This window comes from Colias croceus, chromosome 26 (assembly GCF_905220415.1).
Source record: "Colias croceus chromosome 26, ilColCroc2.1".
NCBI lineage: Eukaryota > Metazoa > Arthropoda > Insecta > Lepidoptera > Pieridae > Colias > Colias croceus.
This window is the reverse complement of record NC_059562.1, coordinates 4,492,507-4,514,998: the sequence shown is the minus strand read 5'-3', so window position 1 is coordinate 4,514,998 and position 22,492 is coordinate 4,492,507. Positions and strand designations below refer to the sequence as shown.

General features: G+C 35.3%; 1 protein-coding gene across 5 annotated transcripts in view; it reads left to right on the top strand.

The window, feature by feature from the left end:
• LOC123703406 (protein pangolin, isoforms A/H/I/S) overlaps nucleotides 1–21,123 on the top strand; it is a 137,311-nt gene extending 116,188 nt beyond the window's left edge. For 2 of the 5 annotated variants that reach the window (XM_045651361.1, XM_045651359.1), the window contains 8 exons: nucleotides 5,504–5,627; nucleotides 6,058–6,154; nucleotides 6,570–6,665; nucleotides 7,584–7,694; nucleotides 13,200–13,395; nucleotides 14,106–14,271; nucleotides 16,394–16,463; nucleotides 18,439–21,123. In XM_045651361.1, the coding sequence (XP_045507317.1) occupies nucleotides 5,504–5,627; nucleotides 6,058–6,154; nucleotides 6,570–6,665; nucleotides 7,584–7,694; nucleotides 13,200–13,395; nucleotides 14,106–14,271; nucleotides 16,394–16,463; nucleotides 18,439–18,793 (1,215 nt within the window). In that variant the 3' untranslated portion in view covers nucleotides 18,794–21,123. Of the gene's footprint in view, nucleotides 1–5,503; nucleotides 5,628–6,057; nucleotides 6,155–6,569; nucleotides 6,666–7,583; nucleotides 7,695–13,199; nucleotides 13,396–14,105; nucleotides 14,272–14,911; nucleotides 15,066–16,393; nucleotides 16,464–17,502; nucleotides 17,657–18,438 lie in introns of all 5 variants that reach the window. The other 3 variants (XM_045651363.1, XM_045651362.1, XM_045651360.1) reach the window with 3 other exon arrangements.
• Nucleotides 21,124–22,492: the final 1,369 nt, after the last annotated feature.

Here is a 22,492-nt window from a genome sequence, read left to right as displayed (position 1 = left end):
TGAAATGGAACTCTATCACCCCCCAGATAGGACATAATTTAGCTACCGTGAATCATTCTGGAAAATTCTTGTAATAGCAACGAGAGGCGAGATATGGACAAAATTCTCGGCACGCGGCACGATATGTTGTACACGGTGAAAGTTTCAATAAAACCCAAAAGATGCAGTGCCCTGACCTGACAAAGTTAATAAACAAATTGTGTATGTGCAAATAAACGATTTTGTTGTACCGTCAGCAAAGAAATTCAATAAATATACGCCGTTTTTAGCGCTTGCCATTTTTGGCTAACAAAGGGATGGGCAATGTTATTTTTATTGCATTCCATGTTTTCGATGGAGTTTCCGTCCGTGTTATATTATCTTATTATTTTAGACTTATAGCTGTTGATGATTTTGTATTCGGTCAGCGTGTGTTTTTACTTTGAACAATTTCCTTGTTTTCAGTGTGTTGATGTCTTAATTTCCATTAAGCATTAATAAAGTTTTTCAGCTCTTGTACACTTTATGACTTGCAGCATTGTACTCTGCCAAAAACTTATAATGGAGTTTGTAATAGAGCCTTTAATTCCAATTTGGCAGAGCCTTCTTTAAGTTTGTTTACAAAAACATTTAATTCGTTTTCACCGTAAGTGAAAACCTACCTCGTGTTTTCTTCAAACACAGACATTTGAGATGTAGTTAGGTTAAGTTAACTATATATAGTTTGCTTATGTAACCTTATTTTATAGCTATTAAATACATGCTTTATTAGAAAATTAGAAATATATTCAGTATTTAATCAGCAGTCTTAGAGTTCCATTCCTCTCACGGGGCACAAATTATAATTATTATATCATTTGTAATATAATTTGAACACGAATGTCGTTGCTATCGCTACCAATGACTCAATGGTTACACGTTAGCAGATTGAGATTGATAGCCGGCTCATTTCGTATCCTCCGATACCGACGCCCTTGGCACATCCCTTATGAAAGTTATAAATTGCTACATGCATTATTGCACTAACTGTCTGTGTGTTTTATTTGTATATAGTTGATTTGTCTTGTTTGTAACAAGCTTTTGACTAAACCGCTTGTATGGGCTTACCGCGTTAGAATTAAGAGGGCCTTAGGGAAAGTCTTAGTTTTGATTCCCAAAGACAAATATCTGTTGACGTTCAGGTTTGAATCTTATTTTCCTAAAACAGTAGTTTCACGTTTTTACTTTATCAGCGTTATCATTTGAGTCGCTTAATGCAATGCAAAATATTTATTAAAAATGTTGTGATTGAAAATAAATAAATAAATGATGATAAGGGGATTTAAGATTATTTTTTTATAATCCTCTTAATTTTTTAATTAGGTATAAAAAAAAACAGGATATGAGGTTCGATGTATCTATATAAAAGGAAATCAAGTTACAAAATAAGAATCGTACATTATTATTTACTATATTTTACAATTTTTAATTTTTGAAAGAGAATATCATGACTACAATAATGATTTTTTAATGAGATCCCCTAAAATATAAATACACAAGAAACTCTATCAAAGCGAGTGTCACTATCCCTAATTTGTAAGCGAAGTAAATACAATACGCAATATTATAACATTGTACACTTCCCCTATTTGGCTCCACAGCCTCTACTTCCGGACCCCAGATAATTGGCGGCTCTCATACAAATATACTGAAAAGAAAATATTACATTTTTGTTTCAACGAAATGTATGCAAGTATTATATTATACAGGGTTATTTGTAAAACACCGGCAACCTCGCAGGACAAGATAACATCATAAGTAACAACATATTTTGATCTACGACTTTTGGCATAACGCAATAAATTATTTTTAAATGATTTTTTAAGCTTTTATTGTACTCTCCTAACATTTGTAAGTCTATGTTCTATTCATTATCGAAAGGACGACGCGACGCCCCCTTTCCCCTCTCGTTCGCTTCTTGTTTACGTAATTTTTGGAATGTGCGTAGAGTTTATAATATTCAAACGGAAAATTAAATTAATATTTATTTTTGTATGAAAATAAAATCTAACAAATTATCAAAAGTCGTAGAACAAATGTTGTTACTTATGATGTTAGCTATCTTGTCCTGCGAGGTTGCTGGTGTTTTACAAGTAACCCTGTATAAAAGCTCTTGTTGGATTATATTTATAAAACATTTTCTTTATAAATAGTTATTTCATAATTGTACGTGTTATTTATAGGATGCACTTCCATGAAAGCCTGAAAGCGGTTCTGAAATAATCCTTATCTCAGCTTGTCCATTCGAATATTAAATTTTATTTACTTCTGTTTTAAACTCATTTACTTATAAATGAATATCGGTGTTTATACAATATTTAAGTAGCTATTCATTGAATGTTGATAAATAGGAATTTTCTTGTTAATTTAATTAAAATATAGTAATGGTGATAGACGCCTAAGATATAATTTCATAGGCTAAATTTGCATACCTCATCATTTATATTCCGCTGACCCGTTCCAAAATTAATTTCGCTCTCGACTTTCCTTGTGTAAGTCTCCGGAAGAAGGTCAACAACCCCCACCCTTTCATCCCCTGGGTTTGAATATTCTATAGCTTTTAAGTAACGATTTTATTTGACTGGCACAATGGGAAATGCCATACTCGTTTTGGAGATTGCTTTTATGTATTATGATGTATTGTTTTTCTTTTAAAGATTTTTCTATTGTACGTTTTTAAATACACTTTTATTTATCAATCTATAATAGATATTAGTGTTATTCCTATTTATCCATATATGAAACGTGATTTAACTATGTTTCTTGGTTTTTGAGACATAGTTTACGTAAAAATTTACGTCATTTACTAAATCCGAAACAGAAATAAACCTTAAGTTTAGTTTTAAATAAAAGCAATGTAGAGTTGTAAATATAATTCGAAATTTCTATACTCAGAAGTAATTTTAAACAAATATCAAACAATAGAGTCGATTCTGCTGATACAGCTATAACTTGAATCAGTTTTCTCGTTATGAGGTTCCGTTCCAGACATCCGGTTACAGATTGAATAAGAAATTGCTTTTTGGAATTTAAATATTAAACTCTACAACTTTTTGTCGCCAATTTTCTTGCTCTGTGAATTCTTTTATGTTTTATATTGTTAAAGAAACTTGTAAGGGTAGGTCTAGATGAGCTTAGGTTTCTAATAAGAATGGTATTTGTATGTTAATTGTTAATAAAATGCGTCGTTTACCTAATGTTTAATTTGCTTTGCAAAAGTAGGAACGGGAACAACGTAATTACACTGACACGTATCTCAAGGTCAGTTCTTCAGTCGCACAGCAAAATAAAAAGGGAAGTGCAAGTAGACCAAAACTTCCAAGGTCGTCTGATACCTAGACTAACTCATACTAAAGCAAGCGCCCCCCTCACCCACACCGTCGCAGCCACGTGTACGCTCACCCCTATGGTCGCCATGGCAACGCAGCATCCTACTTCCACGCCCACTACCCCGGGGGCGAACTCTCAAGATATTACGCCCTACTTCGTCCGCATTGGTGAACCAAAGGGGTGTACGCCGCACGCTTGTGTGGGCCCGTTTAACCGACGCTAGTGAAATTCCATTTTGAAAGGAAATTTCGTGACATCGACAGCTACCGAGATTATTGAGATTTCCATCTCGGAAACGGGCAATAAAAATGTAAGTACGTATAACGCCTAGTTAGCGAATAGCGAACGCTAACCGCGCACTCGACTTCATTCGTAACATTCAACCGGCCGCTCGTTAACAAACCCATTCAAATTTGAAGTATTAGTCGATTGAGGTAACATTTCTCGCGTCCTATCGCCACGAGTTCCAATTAGCGACTGGAGCTTGTCGCTCGAGTGGCGGTGACGTCACGCGGCTTTCATGCGCCTTCAATAACTACCCTCTCGACGTTCCTTCAATAGCCGGCCACTCCACCTGGCCTTCATTAGGGACCTTCTCAATACACGCCGAGAACTGAAAAGACGCGAACCTACTAATTTCAAAAAACGCAAGTTTTAACGAGTAAAGTTGTTTAGCTAATAACTAGGGAACTTACGAGGTTATGCCATCGTAGCCATAGTAATTGCGTGGTTTAATTTTTTGTATTTAATTATCGCGACGCTGTCGAATGAACAAAGCGGCCTTGGTCTTTTGTTAATGGTCGCGCCATAGACAAATCTTATTATGGAAATATTTTCAAATTAAGAACGCGCTCTGCTCCCGCATTATGCGTCTCGACTGTCATCATTGTCTATGGGCTCTTTTTGTTCGTCCTCGCATGTCGAGGCTTTTCGACCACCGTTTCGGTTATTTTTTCTTTTCGTTTTTTTTTTATCCGCTGTCCCGAGCGTGAATGGAGGGCTTTGTTTGTGCGTGTTTTATTATTAATTAGTGGAGAGTCTTTGTTCGTGGTAATTATAGTCTTAATAAGCAGTTCCTGCTCGAATGTGAAGAAACGGTGAAGGAATTGTCAACGAGTTTCGTTTTTAATTGAATGGAAATTATGATATTTTAACTGGCTTGACGACGTCTGATTACATGATGTTTGAAAAGATCACGCGTACTGCGTACACTCAAGTGTATTGTAAGACGGGTGTATCTTTTCAAAAGGACACAAGTGTTCCGGTCAAAGCTTGCTCCTAATTAAATATTTGAATGGGGCATTTCTTGTTACGCGCGAGTCGCAGATAGCATCGGAGTGTCGCTGTTCACACCCTCCACTCCAGTCTATAACGCAATTATAATCAGTTCCCAGTTGAAACAGTTTAACAAAACGCATACGGAACCCGTGAATGCGATAATTAATTTAATCCTTACTGTCAGCTGCGATACTGTCGTTTATTTCGTATAATAAAGTGGTGAAAAGAAGACCCAGTTTAATTAGAGGTGAGGTACTCGCAACGCGTCTGGATGGTGCTCGTTGGGCGCCATTTTGCATAATTGGGCGTTGGAGGGTAGAACGAAATTTATACGCCGGTCGCCAATTTACTTGCTAATGACGCGTCTTGCTATGCCCCCCATTCGGTTTTGTTCTTCCTTGTTGGCGCTCAACTAGCTAGCTTATTGAATACGCTATTTTGTGTTATTTGTTGTGTTTCAAATAGACGTTTAGATTAGGTTTCGTCTTCGGGTTTCGTATTTGGAATTGTAAGTTATGTTGATTACTGTCAAGTTGTGCAGATGTTGATAGATCTCAAGTGTCATACTGAATATTGATTCGTTATTTCTTTTTTATACGATTAGGTTGCCAGTTATAATAGAATTATCTTCTATGGTTTCTTTTTAATAGAGTTTTCAAAAGAAAGCCGATTGTTGACAAATGTCATTGAAAATGTATAAAATAAATACTGATAAACCAAAAATTTATGTGCGCGATTTTGCAAAGGTTTGCATTTGTTAAAAATAATCTCAAAAATCAAAATAATATATTCTCATAATAATAATTATCAAATTTTAGTCCTTAATTGTTTTAAATGATAAACAAAACATACTTAACGATATTTTTTTTTGTTTCAGGCAAGCAAGATGGGTCTACCAGCGGGTGGTGGCCTCTCGTTATTTTGCCCCGGGGGAGACCTGGGCCAACCCCCACCAGCGCACATGGGCATCCCCCCTCCCTACCAGCTAGACTCTAAATTGGGTAAATATTTTTGTTATTTAAATTGTTTGTACAGTTCGTATGGAAATGACAAATAAAAGAACCAATTACAAAAGTTAATAACAAATGAAATGAATGAATGCTCAAGTAATAGATTTGTACAACAGACAACTTATAGCTCGAAGGTATTTTGGAGCTATTAAAGTGAAAATCTTAAACTAGCAAATTTTTCATAGATTTTTTTACATAAAAAACAATTTAGTTGTGAGCAAATTTAAAATCAAAATACTAGAAATACTTATTATTGGAATTAGTCATATGTATCATCCTTTGATATTGTGACTTAGTCAACCTTTTTTCCATACTTATAAAACTATATATTTCGATATCATATAACAACATGCACCCTATTACGATACATTTAATATATTCCACATAAACTAAATACACTGTATACAATATAATATTACAGCGGCGGGTCTAGCGCGGACGCCGATGTACCCTTTCCCCGGGGGCACCTACCCCTACCCCATGCTTAGTCCGGAGATGTCGCAGGTTGCTGCCTCGTGGTAAGTTATATTTTATTTATTATATTGGTATACATGTAAGATTAGAGTTTTTTGTTCAGTTTTTACTTTTTACATAAAAAAAGAAACTAACTTTTTTTCTAAGACCTAAGTTATTTATTTAAAATATTTAAAAGTTATTAAGAAAAAGAGATAAAGATACCATATACAGCGATGTAAACGGTATCAAATTTTGTTTACAAAAATATGTATGCTTTGATACAACAGTGCTAAGTAATTTAGTAAGTTGTCAGTTGGGAACATTATAACTTCGGCAAAAAAGACTTACTGAACTATTCATTTCAATAATATTCTTTATAATTTTCACTCTATATGCTCTTGTAATTTATCACAATTAATTAATACCCAGCTCTCTGACTATTAATGTCAAAATGTACAATATTAATCGTTTCCACAGGCATACTCCAAGCATGTACCCTATATCTTCAGCGGCGAGTGGCTTCCGGAGTCCGTACCCCACGTCGCTGCCAATCAGCACATCTAGTCTATCAAGGTAAGTGCTAATAGACGAATAGATCAGTAGACGGGTAGACAAAGAGCTGAAGAAGTTTTTGTTACGTTTTATATACATATAGGGTGTAGGAAAGACGAGTAGGTAAATGAAGATTTAAAAATATCAATATAATTTGATAAAGATTTTGTTCGAAATTTAGATTTGTGATAACATGATAATTGATACTTAAAAATATGTGGCTAATTATAACCCACGAAAACCCTTCATTGGAATATTCTTATCGCAGTTAGGTTGTATTTTACGTTTTAATCCTTAACTATAGTAGGCAAAATATTAATTTTTGTTTTAAAAATTCACGTCACAAAATGTCATTACATATTATTCAGTGTGAATTCAAACATTATTATCGACAAGTAAAAAACACGAACCAAAATATTCCGTAAGCAGATAAAAAATAATCTTACACTGTATTTGTTCGAAATTCGCAGAAAACATCGATCATAACGATTATCGATGTCGATAATCGACTAATTATGAATCGTACACGACTTCTTAATTTCACAAATGGTTTCAGCTTATCTTTGACTCCTATTGTAATTTATTACTTTTATCACATTTTTTTATCGTAAGAGTGTTTGTTTAAAATTGTTGTGCGGTGAAATTTTGTGCTAGAGAGAACTACTGTAAAGTAAACTAAAACAATTTTAATTGATATGAAATTTTACACAACATTAAAAAGGTACACAACACTGTTCGATATAAAGAAAAAAAATGTGTTCATGTAATAAATCTCTATTACCTATACTAATATAACAAAGAGAAAAGATTATAATATTTTTCAAAATGTCGACTTTTTTGTTACAATTTAAATTCTAGCCATGTAGCCAGACCAGCCAATATCTATTAAGTCTTAATGAGTAATCTAAACGAAATATTAATAATACTTTTTTCCCATAGTGAATTATACCGGTTTTCGCCGACATTAGGCGGGGGTCTGGGGCTCGGTTTGGGCCCCGCGCTGGTCCCCCCACCACCCTCCAAGTCTGACCTGTTTACGCATCATTCAAGGTAAGAGAAATAAGCTATTTTTTTTTCAGAAATAAATTGATAATCCATACGTTATCGTATTATCGTCAGCCCATTATGATTTGAAGTCCTAGGAGTTAGGACCTAGGTCCTCACCACTGAGCAACAACTGTTTCTGATCAATATAATATGATGCCACATTTACAAAAAAAAATATTAAAAACGAACATCGTAAAATAAGTAATATTTTGTTGAATGACTGAGTATAATATTAAACAAATATGTTCATGTAGAAAATAAATAAAAATAAAAATACTCCACTAAATAACCTCCAATAAGTAACTTAGTTTATAAAATCTATCGCTAATGCGCTTTAGTAAGCTTACAAAAAAAAATTCTATAAAATCTATTAGTTACATTATATCTACAGCTTTAATACTATTTAATACTGATAATAATTTGACTGACCGGTTGGCTTGGTTGGTAGTAGCCCTGCCTACCAAGTCAGAGATCGTGGGTTCGATTCCCACCCGGGGCAAATATTTGTGTGATGAACATAGATGTTTGCTCTGTGTCTGGGTGTTAATTATCTATATAAGTATTTTTTTTTAAATTATATGTGTATGTTTATCAGTCATCTGCCCCCCTAGCCAAGTGGCTTTCTGTTAGCGTAGCGTTCAATAGAATAGACTACGAATGTATGAGATTGACGTAAGCTTTAGATACGTTTATCTACCGCTTACGTCAATCTCATACATTCGTAGTCTATTCTATTGAACGCTACACTAAGAGAAAGCCACTTGGCTAGGGGGGCTGGTTTCCATAACACAAGCGAAAGCTTAGTATGGGATCAGATCGTGCCGTGTGTGAAAATAGTCCTGATCATCATTAAATCGACAAAAGACAAAAACACTTCTACGAACAATAAAATAAGCTAATAGAGCACTATAACTACGTGTAAAGCATTTTAATACCGAGTCACGCGCAAGTAATAATATAGAAAACAATTTGTCCGTTTGTCGATGGCTTACAAATTACATTGTGCGCAAAAGGGTGATCGGAGAGATAAGCTGAGGGTGTGATTTTGAAGTTTCTATCGGCCTAATAATACATTTGTAAATGTTAAGTAGCAATTACGTTTTTTTATTTATTTTATTTTTCAAAATTGTGTAAGCTGGATTTTTTATTTGTTCGAAGGATAATATAAAATGATTTATATAATAAACTACACTAAAATACCTATTACATTACAATGAAATGTAAAATTAATTTATAAGTTGTATGAAGCAAGCATTTTTTTATTTGCTCTTTATTAGAATAAAATGAAACTACTTTGATTGGAAAATACTTATATCATACAAAAAAATCTCATTTTTCAATCTTATATATAAAAATGAATCGCAAAATGTGTTGGTAAGCGCATAACTCGAGAACGGCTGAACCGATTTCGATAATTATTTTTTTATTATATTCCTTGAAGTACGAGGATGGATCTTATGTAGAGAAAACGTAAACATGTACCACGGGCGGACCGCTAGTGTTAAATAAAAAATAAAAACCCTTCATAATTCGATAATCTTGTCAACATGACAGCCTTGAAGTTTTCCGTTTTTTCAATTTATATTAATACATCCATTAGGGGTGATATTATCAAAGTGTACGATAACGGGGGCGTGGGACAGATGTTAACTAATTGTAGTTTACATTCTAATTGATTCTATAAATTCTTTAAAAAAAATATTAAACATGTTCTTTAGTTAATATTCCGTTAAATTATGTTGATTAGGCGAAAGGTAAAAATAAGGTAAACTTTTAAAAAGTTATGCGTCTAAAATTATTTTTAATGAGCGTAATTTAAAAACATTAGAAATTATTAGATGTTTTGTTATTTACATACAATAGTTAAATATCAAAGAAACATAATTAAAAAATATATATTCCAGTTTAACTTTTATCAGTTTTCTATGCTAAAACAAACATTTATACGCTAAATTTCGTACTTTATCTTTTTGGCATAATGTGTTTAATTGAAACAAAGGAATGTATCTAATTGGCATGCGTTTCATTTGTGTGAATTTTCTCACGACTGAGAACTATCTAGACAACATTCTGATAGTGTCATATTTAATTGTTTTGATATTATTAATATAGAAAAATTAACAGTACTTTCGTTTATCTATAAAATCCGGTTTATTCCTTCAGTCTGAATATTTTTTAATAATTAATATAGTATACTTAAACATTTTTTTAAATTCTCATTAAACTTATATTTTTACGTATCACTGTAGCATTTGGCCTTAAAACTTATAATTCCTACCATCATCCTCTTAAAATTTTATATTTTTATATAAATATATAATCCCATATATTTATACAGAATTAAAAGTTAATTCAACACTAATAAAAAGGAATATTTCATACGAAAACAAGTGAATGGCGTGTTATTTGTAATATTACACCTCTCAACGCGTCACTCGTTTAGTGCAAGCTTCCAAACATGCATGCGAGCGTGTGGTCGCACTTTTAGCGGAATAAACTTTAGTTTATAAAGAACTTGCTAACCGTCCGCTTTGTCTAAAACCTAATAAATGATATACTAAAACCTTCCTCTTGAATCACTCTATCTATTAAAAAAAACCGCATCAAAATCCGTTGCGTAGTTTTAAAGATTTAAGCATACAAAGGGACATAGGGATATAGGGACATAGGGACAGAGAAAGCGACTTTGTTTTATACTATGTAGTGATTTCCCAAAAATTCTGCAAAATATAACAATAAATCTAACCGTATAATAACAATTACTTTTATCTATAATAGTATAAAACATACAATAACAATATGTTAAATAATTATTGTGTTATAGTTATTCAAATTCACATTTATTTAGTATACAAGGTGAAAGGTAAGACGTTTGACAAATTTAGACAGGAGCTTCTACTCATGAGACTGAACAACTTTTGTTCTATAACAACTTTGCTGAATTCGTAGAAAAAAATTTGGACTTTGTATGGAAATCTGTCAGCTGATTAGCGAAGTTTCCTTACAAAGTCCAATTTTTTTTTTACGAATTCAGCAAAGTTGTTCAGTTTCATGAGTAGAAAGCTCCTGTCTAAATTTGTCAAACGTCTAACCTTTCACCGTGTATAGTTATTAAGTATATATTTTTTAAAAAACAAAACCACTCAAGATATTTATTTTATTGATTCAGTAGGTGTAAATTTTGTCAATAAAACACTTTATTTTTGAACCATAAGTCCATACCTAAACTGTCAACAATGGTCAAAATATCCTCAATCAGCTCAACGAAAAGTTTCAAAAACAAAAAATAAGCGCCATTTTGAAAAAAGAAGCTCTCCCGCGCACTCATACCGCGCACACAGGTACAATCATGTAAATAAGCTGCCGCCGGAGAAATTTAATTAAGATGATATATGAGACGAGCGAGGTAACGGGCACAATGTCTCGCGATAACTAACCACTTGAGATTAACTTACGGCATTGATTTTTTACGAAATTAGCTTTTGTTCGTATATGTACGTATAGTTCGATGACCTCTTATATTATAGAATATAGATTATGGATTGTTAGGTTAGGTAAGTTTTCTTACAATATTATTGTTTATCGGAGAATAATTTTTGGCCAAGGTTATGAGGAAAATACTATTCTATAAATATTTTTTATCAGCTGATGAGGGTTCGCCATTTTGATTTTATGACGTCATGGCTTATATTATAGGTTAATTGCGTATAATTAGTTCTGTAGATGTTAAGTTAAGAAACACAATCTGTCAATTTGAATTGTGTTATATGTATGAATTAAAGGGAGAAAAACAAAATTTATATTCCACCCGTTCGTGGATTATTTATTAATATTAAAAATAAAAAAATATAGGTATGCAGTTTGTTTTTATTACATGTTCTAAAATACAAAAATAATATGAAATAATTCAAAGTTATTTTAATAAGAAATAACGTAAATACATTAATTCAAACGAACGGAAACTATCTATAATCCATTTCGATTTACTCCTTTTTATTATTTTTAGTTTTACACATTTTTAAACTTCCACATAAAGGAAGTTACACATTCATTTGGTGTTTTCTGAGAACTAATCTAATGAAAAGTCTATATTTGATGCGTTCCAGTTAGGTAAGGGCGCGTGCACACTAGCATACTCGATATCAAAAAAGTGTAAGTCATGTATAGGGGAAATTATTGAGCAAACATAAATATTACGTGAATTTTATAAATTAAGGAAAATTGTGTATTAATTAATGAGCTAATCTTATTTTTCTATTGCTAAAGATTAATTAAAAAACTATTTCTATGAAATTAATACTGTGGTTCTCTCAAACTATAACATCATAAATGTTGTTATAATATCTTCGATAGTTTCTGTACCTTACATACAAAACTTAGTGGACCAATAATTTTTTTACACATATTGTAATCCATTACTTCTGATTAACATTGAAAACAGGCTGATTAACATTAAGTATCACAGAGATTTTTTATCCCAATTCGTATTTATCGCTTCGATATCTCAGTCCCAGTGTAAAAGCACACTATATAATGGTGACAATATATTTTATAGATTCTATTCTTGCGGTCACAGGAAGTCGTTATTCAGGATTCTTGTTTCTTTCGTGATTATTCATTTTAACACTATTTTTCTTTTTAATGTATCTACTTCTTCATTGTAAAATAAGAACATGTTGGCCAGCAAAATACTGTTAGATTTTAAGAATATTATGAGTTTATCATTCAAAATTAGTCGTAGATAATAAAAAATCTTATCCTCCTGTTAAATTATTAATCTCATACAGGAATTTCATGAAAATCGAACCAATTAATATTATCGCTATAAATAAAATTATCATACAAAATATAATAAACAATCAATTATCAAAGTCCATTCAATGAATACATCATCTTTAGTTCAAATCCCATTTGTACGGTGTAACAGACAAGTGTTTGTATGTCGGTGTGCACACCGGAAACGCCTCTATCCAACCGGACGCTCGCTTGTTTATTGTCGTCCGTCTGTGTCGTTAACACCTCGGTTATGTTAATCGATTTTGTATCGATGTGGGAGATTCGGCCTACATCGATTATTTCGTGTTATCTTTTCGATTATTATCCGGTTCTCAAATTAATTATTGGTTGTTGCATTTTTGGTGTGTAGTTCATTGAACTGTATTTTAGAAATATCTGCTTAAAAATAATTGTGTCTAAAAGTAGCATTATGTTTAAATTTTAACACTGTTTATTAAATGAATACATTTCACAAAAAAAAAACAGCATTAGTACCTAAGATCAATTTAAAAAGTTCGTTTTTTATCGTAAACATCTTAGGTCTTGGATTCATACATCGATAGAGATTAACCTATAAACTGTGTGAACCTATAATTTTCTTAAAGAATGGAAAAACCTACTTGTTACAAATGTGTATTTTTAACCTTGCACCATTCTGTACTCTACAGAGAAATTTTATAGGTAGATGATGACAATGACGTCATTCATCACCAATTTCACCACCACTTCCAGGTCGCAAGAGAAAAGCAGCAGTTCCAACGACAAGCCGTCAGACGCAACCAGCAGTTCCAAAGAGCAGAACAAGAAGCCCCACATCAAGAAGCCCCTGAACGCCTTCATGCTGTACATGAAGGAGATGCGGGCGAAGGTGGTCGCTGAGTGCACCCTAAAGGAGTCAGCGGCCATCAACCAGATACTGGGCAGACGGGTGAGTGCAGTATAAGGTGGTTGGTTCTTGCTATAAGTGGAGATTTTTTATGATTTTTTTATGGTTTTTTTTTCTTTTTTGAGATTTTTTGGAAGTTAAAGTAAAGGTTACATTTAATGTTTTGATGATAAAAGTACCTAAGGTTTTTTTTTTTTTTTGTTGATTACTTTAAGTTTTAATTTGTTTTGAATAATGATTACATTTTTTTAAAAGTTTTATTCTTTTATGAAATTTTAAGTTTAAAATAATTTACAGTTCAAATAGTTACCTTTTTTGATGGAGATATCTCGATTGTGGCAGAAATCAACAATCCGTATAATAGTCAATTTATTTTTACATACGCTCCCGTTCCGTATGATTCGTTTGAAATAGTATACGGTTACTTTTCACGCACCTGTGTCAACAATGTTGATTTTCCTGGAATTATTCCCCAAATGAATCTGTTTTGATGATGTGCTCATTGTTAATCTTGTTAGGAATACGATTCGTGACGCGCCGACGCTCGCGTAAACAGAGCCGCGTCGCGAGACAATGGGCCGCGATCGCCATCTACTAGCTATGTTCTGAATAATAATAAGCGCTTCGCGGAACCGCGCCCGTTCACCGTCTTATTCCTAACAAGAGTAGCAGCGTGGACGGCCAAGCCGCTTGGCCTTCCACGGCTCCACTTCGCTGGGGAACCCGTAATACAATAACATCATCGTACGCAGTGGCATTCCTTGAGTCGTGAGGAGCAGGCAAAGTACTATGAGAAAGCGAGACAAGAGAGGCAGCTCCATATGCAGCTGTACCCCGGCTGGAGCGCCAGGGACAACTACGGTTACGGTTCCAAAAAGAAAAAACGGAAAAAGGACCGCGGTCCCGCCGAACTGGGAGGTATTGGACCCTTGGAGACCCGCCGGGGGATGGGTCGTCACGTCGACGCTTGTACACTCGCTTACCCCTCCCCTCCCGAGCGAGACTCGCACTCCCTCACTAACACGCCCGGGGACTCTGCTTGCGCCGCCCAGGGCTCCTAACACGAACTAACCGGCTCGTTAACAAGCACCCGTGACCCGCGACCCGTCCCTGTATGTGAGTGTGCGTGTGTGGTGTTACTCTAATGTGTTAGTACGGCGGCCGGTGGTGCCTGTGCTAGAAAAGCGGCCGGAACCGTTGTCCAGGGCGCGGGGCGCGGTCCCGGCGGCGCCCGACCTCGCCCGGACCTCGCCCCGCGCTTTAGCTGTTGCGTGTTCTGTGTATTGTAGTCGTCGAGTGACGTGTACTCGTGTTCCCAATCCCGTTCGCCGATCGGAAACTATATTGGTTTGATCTATGTCGAAGCGCGACACGAGCGCAGAATAGGTTCTGTGAGGAACTAATTGGCCATTCTCATTACTGGGGCGTAGTAGGTTCAAAATTGTATTGGGGTACGCTCAGAGCGGGCTGTTTTTCTAGCACCAGATATAGGGCGCGGTCGCGAACCACCGTCGAAGTGCATTTCTCTTTTCTTTCCATATTGCGGCGTTCGGTACAGTGGCATGCCCTTGGCCGCGAGGAACAAGCCAAGTATTACGAGTTGGCGCGGCGTGAGCGCCAACTGCACATGCAGCTCTATCCCGATTGGTCGTCTAGGGCTAATACGCAAAGGGGCAAGAAGAGGAAACGAAAACAGGAGACAACCGATGGAGGTATTGCCTTTCAACGACCGCAGCCACTCCTCTCCGCCTCCCTCCCGCATTCCCGTTAAACAGCTGAGAGACTACAGTCGAATCATTTAAATATTACATAACTCGGTCACGATCCGCTTTCCTCACATGGTCAGCAACGGACGTCTCGTACGCGATGGGCCGTCGTTCAGGCTCATTAAAAATGAGGTCAATTAATAAAGGATTAGCTAGAGACGTCGGTTGCCTTCCCCTCCCCTCCCCGCTCCCGTCCCGGCCGCACCCAGAGTTCAATTGCTTTGAACTTCGCTCCAAATCAACGGAGCGATGTAGAAATATTGCCGAATGTCTATGGTTGAAGGGGTACAGGTTGTAGATAATATCAGCATTTTTATTTAATATTTATGGCATTTATTTATTTTTTCTTTTGTAATTACAATGCTACTATATGAGACATACCCTGATGTAAGTGGCACTCCTTCGAAGGTTGTCCCGGTTTTTGGCTTTCCGTCCCGCCCGACGTGCCGCTGCGTGTTCGGGGAGCGTGCATGTTTCAGTCAACACCATTTCAACACTAGAGTAATCGCTTCGCAGGGACTGTACACATGTGCTCAGTGTAAAGGCTGGGACAGCCTTCTTGAAATAATATATCGAGTATGCAAAGGAGTAGTGTGAAATACCGTATGCATGAAGAGGTCCTGCTATGGCATTGCGTCCGCCCGAGCGCGGACTGGACGCCGGGTCCCGACCGTCGAACTGATATAATCTTTATTTAATACGAAAGCTGCCGATGCTTCTGTGTCTGCGGTGTTTATTCACAATGATATTGGCCAAGATAATATACATTTATTTTGATTCCGGAGAACCTATTCTGCTTCAATTTGCTTATGAGCGTCAACTTTATTTGTGATTTTTTTTCGATTAGCAATATAGCGTAGTTAGAGTTTTTGTTTCGAAGTTATATGCGAGTAGAGTGCTATTTAAACCAATGTTTTTTCCACGCCCTGTTTTGTTTTCTGTCCCGATCCTGTCCCTGCATGTCTGACTAACGAGCATGTCGGTGGTGGTGCATGTGGCTTTCTTGTTATTTCTAGTTTAAGCATTATATTTTAAGAAGCTTAAGATTATAATTTTCCGTCCATTTACTTTTGCTCATTACGGCGATTATGGCCTTTTATATTATTACAATTTGCAAATTTAAAGTCACCTCTAAATCGTAACTGCAATTGTACAATTCTTGATTTATTTTGCGATATAAATATTTTTTATTTTGCCATCACTGCTCATTCGATTTCACGTGTATTCCTATTTCATTCTAACAGAGACTAACGTGTGAAATGTAAAATTTTCAGGAAATAACTTGAAAAAATGTCGAGCGAGATACGGTCTCGATCAACAGAACCAATGGTGTAAACCTTGCAGGTGGGTATTTAGATGGTTTTCTTATTTTTTATTTTATTTATTTTTTTGCTTTCAAAAATGTTCAATATTTCACCAACCGCAAGTTTTCTCTCGGTTATTATTTCAATTTATATTGTTTCTATGTGGAAAGACTTGGCTTATCTTTTTCGTCTTTATTTTATTCCGCGAGACGAGCCTGGTCGTAACATATGTTTTATTTTCATGGTTATTTGATATCTACTGAACGTTATTGAATATTTAGTAGTTGTTGTTGTGTTTATTTCAATAAAAGATATTTGTTATCTAAATATCTTGTTACGCCGCGCTCTGGCAATTAGTGTAATAAGGAAATTGAATTAAAGCGAAGCTGATGTCAATTCAGAAAATGTGTCTTTTCACAAAGAAATAAAGTCGAATGTAGAATGAACCGAAATAGATTTTTTTGAAAGTAGACAAAGTGTGGACGACGTAGTTTAATAGGTTTTAGAAGAAATAGCTGTTAACAAGATCAGAGACGGGGCAATCATTTGTCGAAGAAAGCTTTCAAAAAAATCTTGACACATTTTCTGAATATCGCTCGCTTTTATAAGAATTACCGAAACATTAGAGTTAAGATGTTATTAAAGTGTATCAAACTGTTACTTATCGAAGTGTTTTTTCCACTCATGATTGCCGCTTCTCACGGATCGATGCTGGATACCGCTGGCACTATTGGTGACACTGTTTTATATATTTCATACTATTGTTCATAACTGTTACCGTATGCAACTTGACTCAATACTTTGATACATTATATATTTTCCTTTTTATTATAACCCATTTCTTATCTTTTATATTTATAATCTCCATTCATTTCATCATTTCTGATCCCATTTTCTAACATTACTAAATATGCATTAACATTATTAAATATGTTAACTCTCTCATCTCTTTATCCATTTTTTTATTATCTGCTTGAATGTTATTTCCTATCTTCTTCATCCTTTTCTACTATTACTTTCCAAAATTGTATCTATATCTCATATTATTTCCTTAATCGTATTTATCGTTGACTAACCAGTCCTGAGTCAAGTAGCGTAATGGTATCAGGTGGTCTGGGGCTCCTGCGGCCGGAGCCAGCCACCCCCCTCCCCCCCGCCAGCCTGGTCGGGAGCCCCCCACAGGAACCCACCTATGTGAACCTCTAGTGCCGGCCTCTCGCCGCCGGAAACACGGTCAGTTCGTAGCGCGACTTTGTTTGCTTTTGTGGCATGGACTTTAGACGTCTTTACTTCATTTGTACTGTCAATTTTTATGTTTTTAATAAGCTCGGATTCTTAAAAATCGAATGGTGCATTGACAACATTGGTAGCGTTGTTTTTGTGCACATTTATGATGAATTAAAGACGTATCGTGGTCTCGATGTTTAGTTGTTTGGATTTCAAGTGTAACTGACAGAATTATTTTTCAGTTATGTGTTATGAATGCAAGGTTTTTATGTCTGTGTGTCTGACGATAATATCAAAGATTGTATTTAGATTTTAATTAATGCTTTTTGGTTATGTTTGTGTGTATCGAAACGACGTTGTACTTAGTTTTAGCTTTCGATGTCTTTAGTTGATTTTTCTTATGCGGCATGAGCGTCATGTATTAGTTTTCGTTTTTCTTTATTTTTAACATTTTTCTCAGCATGGTTTTCAGTTAACAGTTTTGTTTTTGTTTTTAGGCTTTTGACATAGGATCGTTTTTTGTTTTTGTTGTTATAAGTTGAAAGCATTGTAATACTAAGACCCTTATCAAATGCTATTCAATATTCATACTAATGTTTGCAAACAATCTTTAATACTACTCTATTTTAACCGTCAGATGCAATTAGATTAACATTAACATAGAATAACATTTTCATAAGGGTCTTAGTAATTTTTTTAACTTCTTTATCTAATTCTACGAGACAAATACCGTCTTCGACAGCATCTTAGTTATGTTTGGTATTAATATGTGTAATGTGGTGTTGCAGGCGGAAGAAGAAGTGCGTCCGCTACATGGAGGCGCTGGCGGCGGCGGGCGGCGCGGGGCTGCCGCTGGCGACGCCGCAGTCGCCCTGCTCTGAGGAGGACGTGAAGCTGGAGGAGCTGTCGGACGCGTCCAGCGACGAGGCCGACACGCCGCTCAACTCCGCGTCCAGCCCGGGCGGGCTCAGCGCGCTGTCCTCGCTGGCGTCGCCCGCGTCCGACCCCCCGCCGGCGCGCAACCCCGTCGGCACCAACCCGCGCGACGCCAACAACCCGCTGTCCGTCAACCAGCTCACGTCGCAGTCGTGGCCCCGCGCGGCGCAGGCGCGGCCCGGCCACGAGGTCATCTCCGTGTCGTAGGGCGCGACCGACTGACCCCCCTCGCCCCACCCGCCTGTACTCGGTCATCCCTTTGATGCGCTCGCGTCTGCACACGAGCCTCGTCTCTCGCGCTCCTTCCCGGATCAAAGCTATAACCGAGTACAAGTTGTGTTTCTGGACTCCAATAGAACAATGTCGTGTGTTGTGTGGCGCCGCCCGTCGGCGCGGAACTAGCGTCGGTTGTGATAGACGGTTACGATAAACTCTGGTTTCAGCGGTATTCAAAGGTTATAATCGGGTGCTAATCTAAGCGGGTATGTGATTTTTAGAAATACCGATATGTGAGTGCGTATTCTATTTTATTTTTCACCGCTTATGAATCTGTTTACGATTGACTTTTTCAATAAACGATAGTGGAGATTTGTAAGCTTCCGTGGCCTAACGTTAAACCCGACCAGATGTGCGGTATTTCTGAAAACCCATCCGTTCCGTAAGCGAAATGTGTACATTATTATAATCTTGTAATTGACAAATTAATGTAAATTTATCTTAACAAACTTACCACATGTTAGTCCCGACAACAGTCATTTCAACTGATCTCAGATTTGTAAGCACTTTGAAGTAATTATTTTTCTCGTTCCGAGCTCGTCGAGTCTAATGTGTCATCTTTGACTAGTCACATGCTTGTGCCATCGACTGACGGGTGAAAACGAGGAACTTGGACTCGGGAGCGACGGAATTTATTTAAGTCACTACCATATTAAACTTTTTGACGTAAAACTATCGCACAAAGTGTCAAATCGTTGAAATTAACTGTTCATAGACAATGTGTTATTCACTTAGAGAAGATTTTTGTTTATTCGTTTCGTTACTCTGTAATGTTCTTAGTATATTTTTATTTTATTTCGCTTGTATTTACGTTTACATGCTGTTTACGGTTTCTGTTAGTTTGTGCTCACGTTTATTTGACACATTATCTGTGGACAGACGGCGTTTCGCGCCATTTTCGCTCTCTCACAGATTATAATCCTATCTAACCTCAACGGCCTGCACTAGAAGGTTCCATTAGATTTAGTATTTAGTTTATTTGTCCTTCGCAGTGAGCGCGTGTATAATAGTATTTTAAGGCAACGCGAAGGGCTATTGTTTTTCCGTTGTGCGGAATCGTTAGACTGTCTTAGGTTAGAATAGGCACGTTGTATGAGTGATTCATGATGTTTCGAAGAAATTCCTCTTTTATATAACGCATTTATTAAAAACTAGAGTCGAGAAATTCATAATTGTCGCCTTATAAAATCTATGGAATGACGATGCACTGAGATGTAATGAAATTCATGAACACGCAAATATTTGAATGATTTAACAAATTGTAACAATGTGTAAAAGAGTAATTTTTGCCAAACATCTCTGTATATGTGTAAGTACATGATGTAACTGTATAAAGTGTAGGTTAATCTAACTGTGTCATATTAGACCTAAGTGTACTATTCTACTTACATATTCATATACATACACTATTGCTATATAAACAAAGGAAATTTAAAAAAATATAAGTTCAATACCAACTCAATATGTCACCCTTTATATCCTTGTTTTAAACAGAGCTAATGTAAATAATTTGTAATTCGCAGTTAGACGTTCTTTGGCGAAGAAATTGCATTTACTATTATTATGAGAAATTTGTGCCCACGGAATGTTTGTTTTGTCCAGCGACTTTTTGTTAATTACTTTTTTTATTGTTATTATTAAGAATTTTAACGTTGTTGACGGCAATATCTAACAGACTAGAATCGTGATCGTGATTGAAATATCAAATATCTTTACTCTTACCGAATATATTATCATTGACTAAATTGACTACAGGATATCATTGTTTGACATTGGATCGAGTGCGAGTTGCATGAATATAATGTGCAATACTGGAGCTATATGGGTACTGTATATTTTTTAAATGTAATAGCTTTTCCTGTAAAAGTACGTTTTAAGTTTTTATAATTGAAATTATATGGATTTTCGGATATTATATGTGAAAAAGAAATTTTATTTTTGGTTTTAAAGAAACGTGGTGCGAAATGTGCCAAAACCATCTGCAGTTTTATAGAGAATGGACAGAAAATTTTGTATTTGTGCCAAATTTAACAAATGGGCGTGTCGTCGCCGAATACCTCTTCTTAAAGGTCTTTATGTTGATAGATTTTATAGGTTGTTTTTATTGTTAAGATGGTAAAGACAGACGGCATGGAGCCGATTATTATTATTATTTTTCGTAGGGAAAATTTGTCAAATTAGAAAACTCAATTATTAGGTCTGGACCCATGTCTTGTGTTCAGTTGAACGAATATTATTTTAATAAACAATATAAAATTGTACTCTTGTCTTTTATTTGAACCCAATACTAAGCCTAAACCTAAATTGATGTAAAGCGAAGTCTCCAGCTTTTGTATATTAGAACAAAATAAAATAAGTCTCACAGTAAATTGTGGAGGTTTGCTACGTTACTACAATTACAGCTACACTCATAAAAAACCACTCACAATCTTACTACATATGTATCAGTCAATAACCTTATTGACCGGTAAAATTAGTCAGTAAGGTTATTGACTAAGGGCATCAGTCAATATCCTTATTGACTGATTTTATCTGACAAAATCAGTTGACTAATTTTACCGGTCAATAAGGTTATTGACTTTTTCAGGGTTTTGACTGTAACATATGTTACATATATACTGCAAAACTGTAACATAACATATCATGTTATCAGAGTTCAAACTCAAACTCGAAACATTTATTTATTCAATTACTTGACTTCATCTAGAAGCACATTTGAATCGGCATTACATATTTTAACATTTACCACACATACTTAATACAAATTCACAACTACATACTGTTTAAATATATTAAAGTCGAGTTAGTTATACCATTTATAAATTAGAGAAGACCGGCATTTTTATGAGTTTTATCTTTGTCAGATTAGGACAATAGCAGTTAAATATTTAAAACAAAAAAATACCCAGGCGAAGCCGGGGCGAGCATCTAGTCTGTTATCAAAGATTTAGAAATGAAAATATACAACCATTTGAATTAGTTATATTAGCGCCATCTATTAGATGGCGAAAGAGTTAGTTCACCTATTTGAAAATACACTTCAAAAAATAACAATCCAATTTCCAAAAATTATGATTATGAATTATGAAACAATACCCGATCATTTTAAGGAGCCTATCATTTTAAGGTTTCATCTTTATCTGTATGCCCCTGGCTGTATGTAAAATTCCACTTTTTAATTCCTGTATATACTACCACAGACTAATAATAATCTACATAATATACAAATACTACTGAAATTCGCAGTTGATCATATTTCAATGATCATAATTATTAATGTATACTGATCATAATTCATTTATACTATAAAAACAATTAGCTCGGTGTAGACTAGACAGAGCATTCAACTTAGCACATAGAGCATTCGTCGATAAATTTTACCGAACTGATTTTTAAAATGCCCTAGTATTTATTTATATTAAGAAATTATTTAAAATAGTTAGTAACTATTTTAAATAATTTCTTAATTAACTGTAGTAACTGTAAGTAGTAGTTATTACGAAAATTTGCATTTGCATTATCATGAGAATGAGAATGTAACTTTACGTTGAGTTCGGTAAAATTTATCAACGAATGCTCTATATGCTAAATTTAATACTCTAGGTCTATTCTACACCGACCGAATTGTTT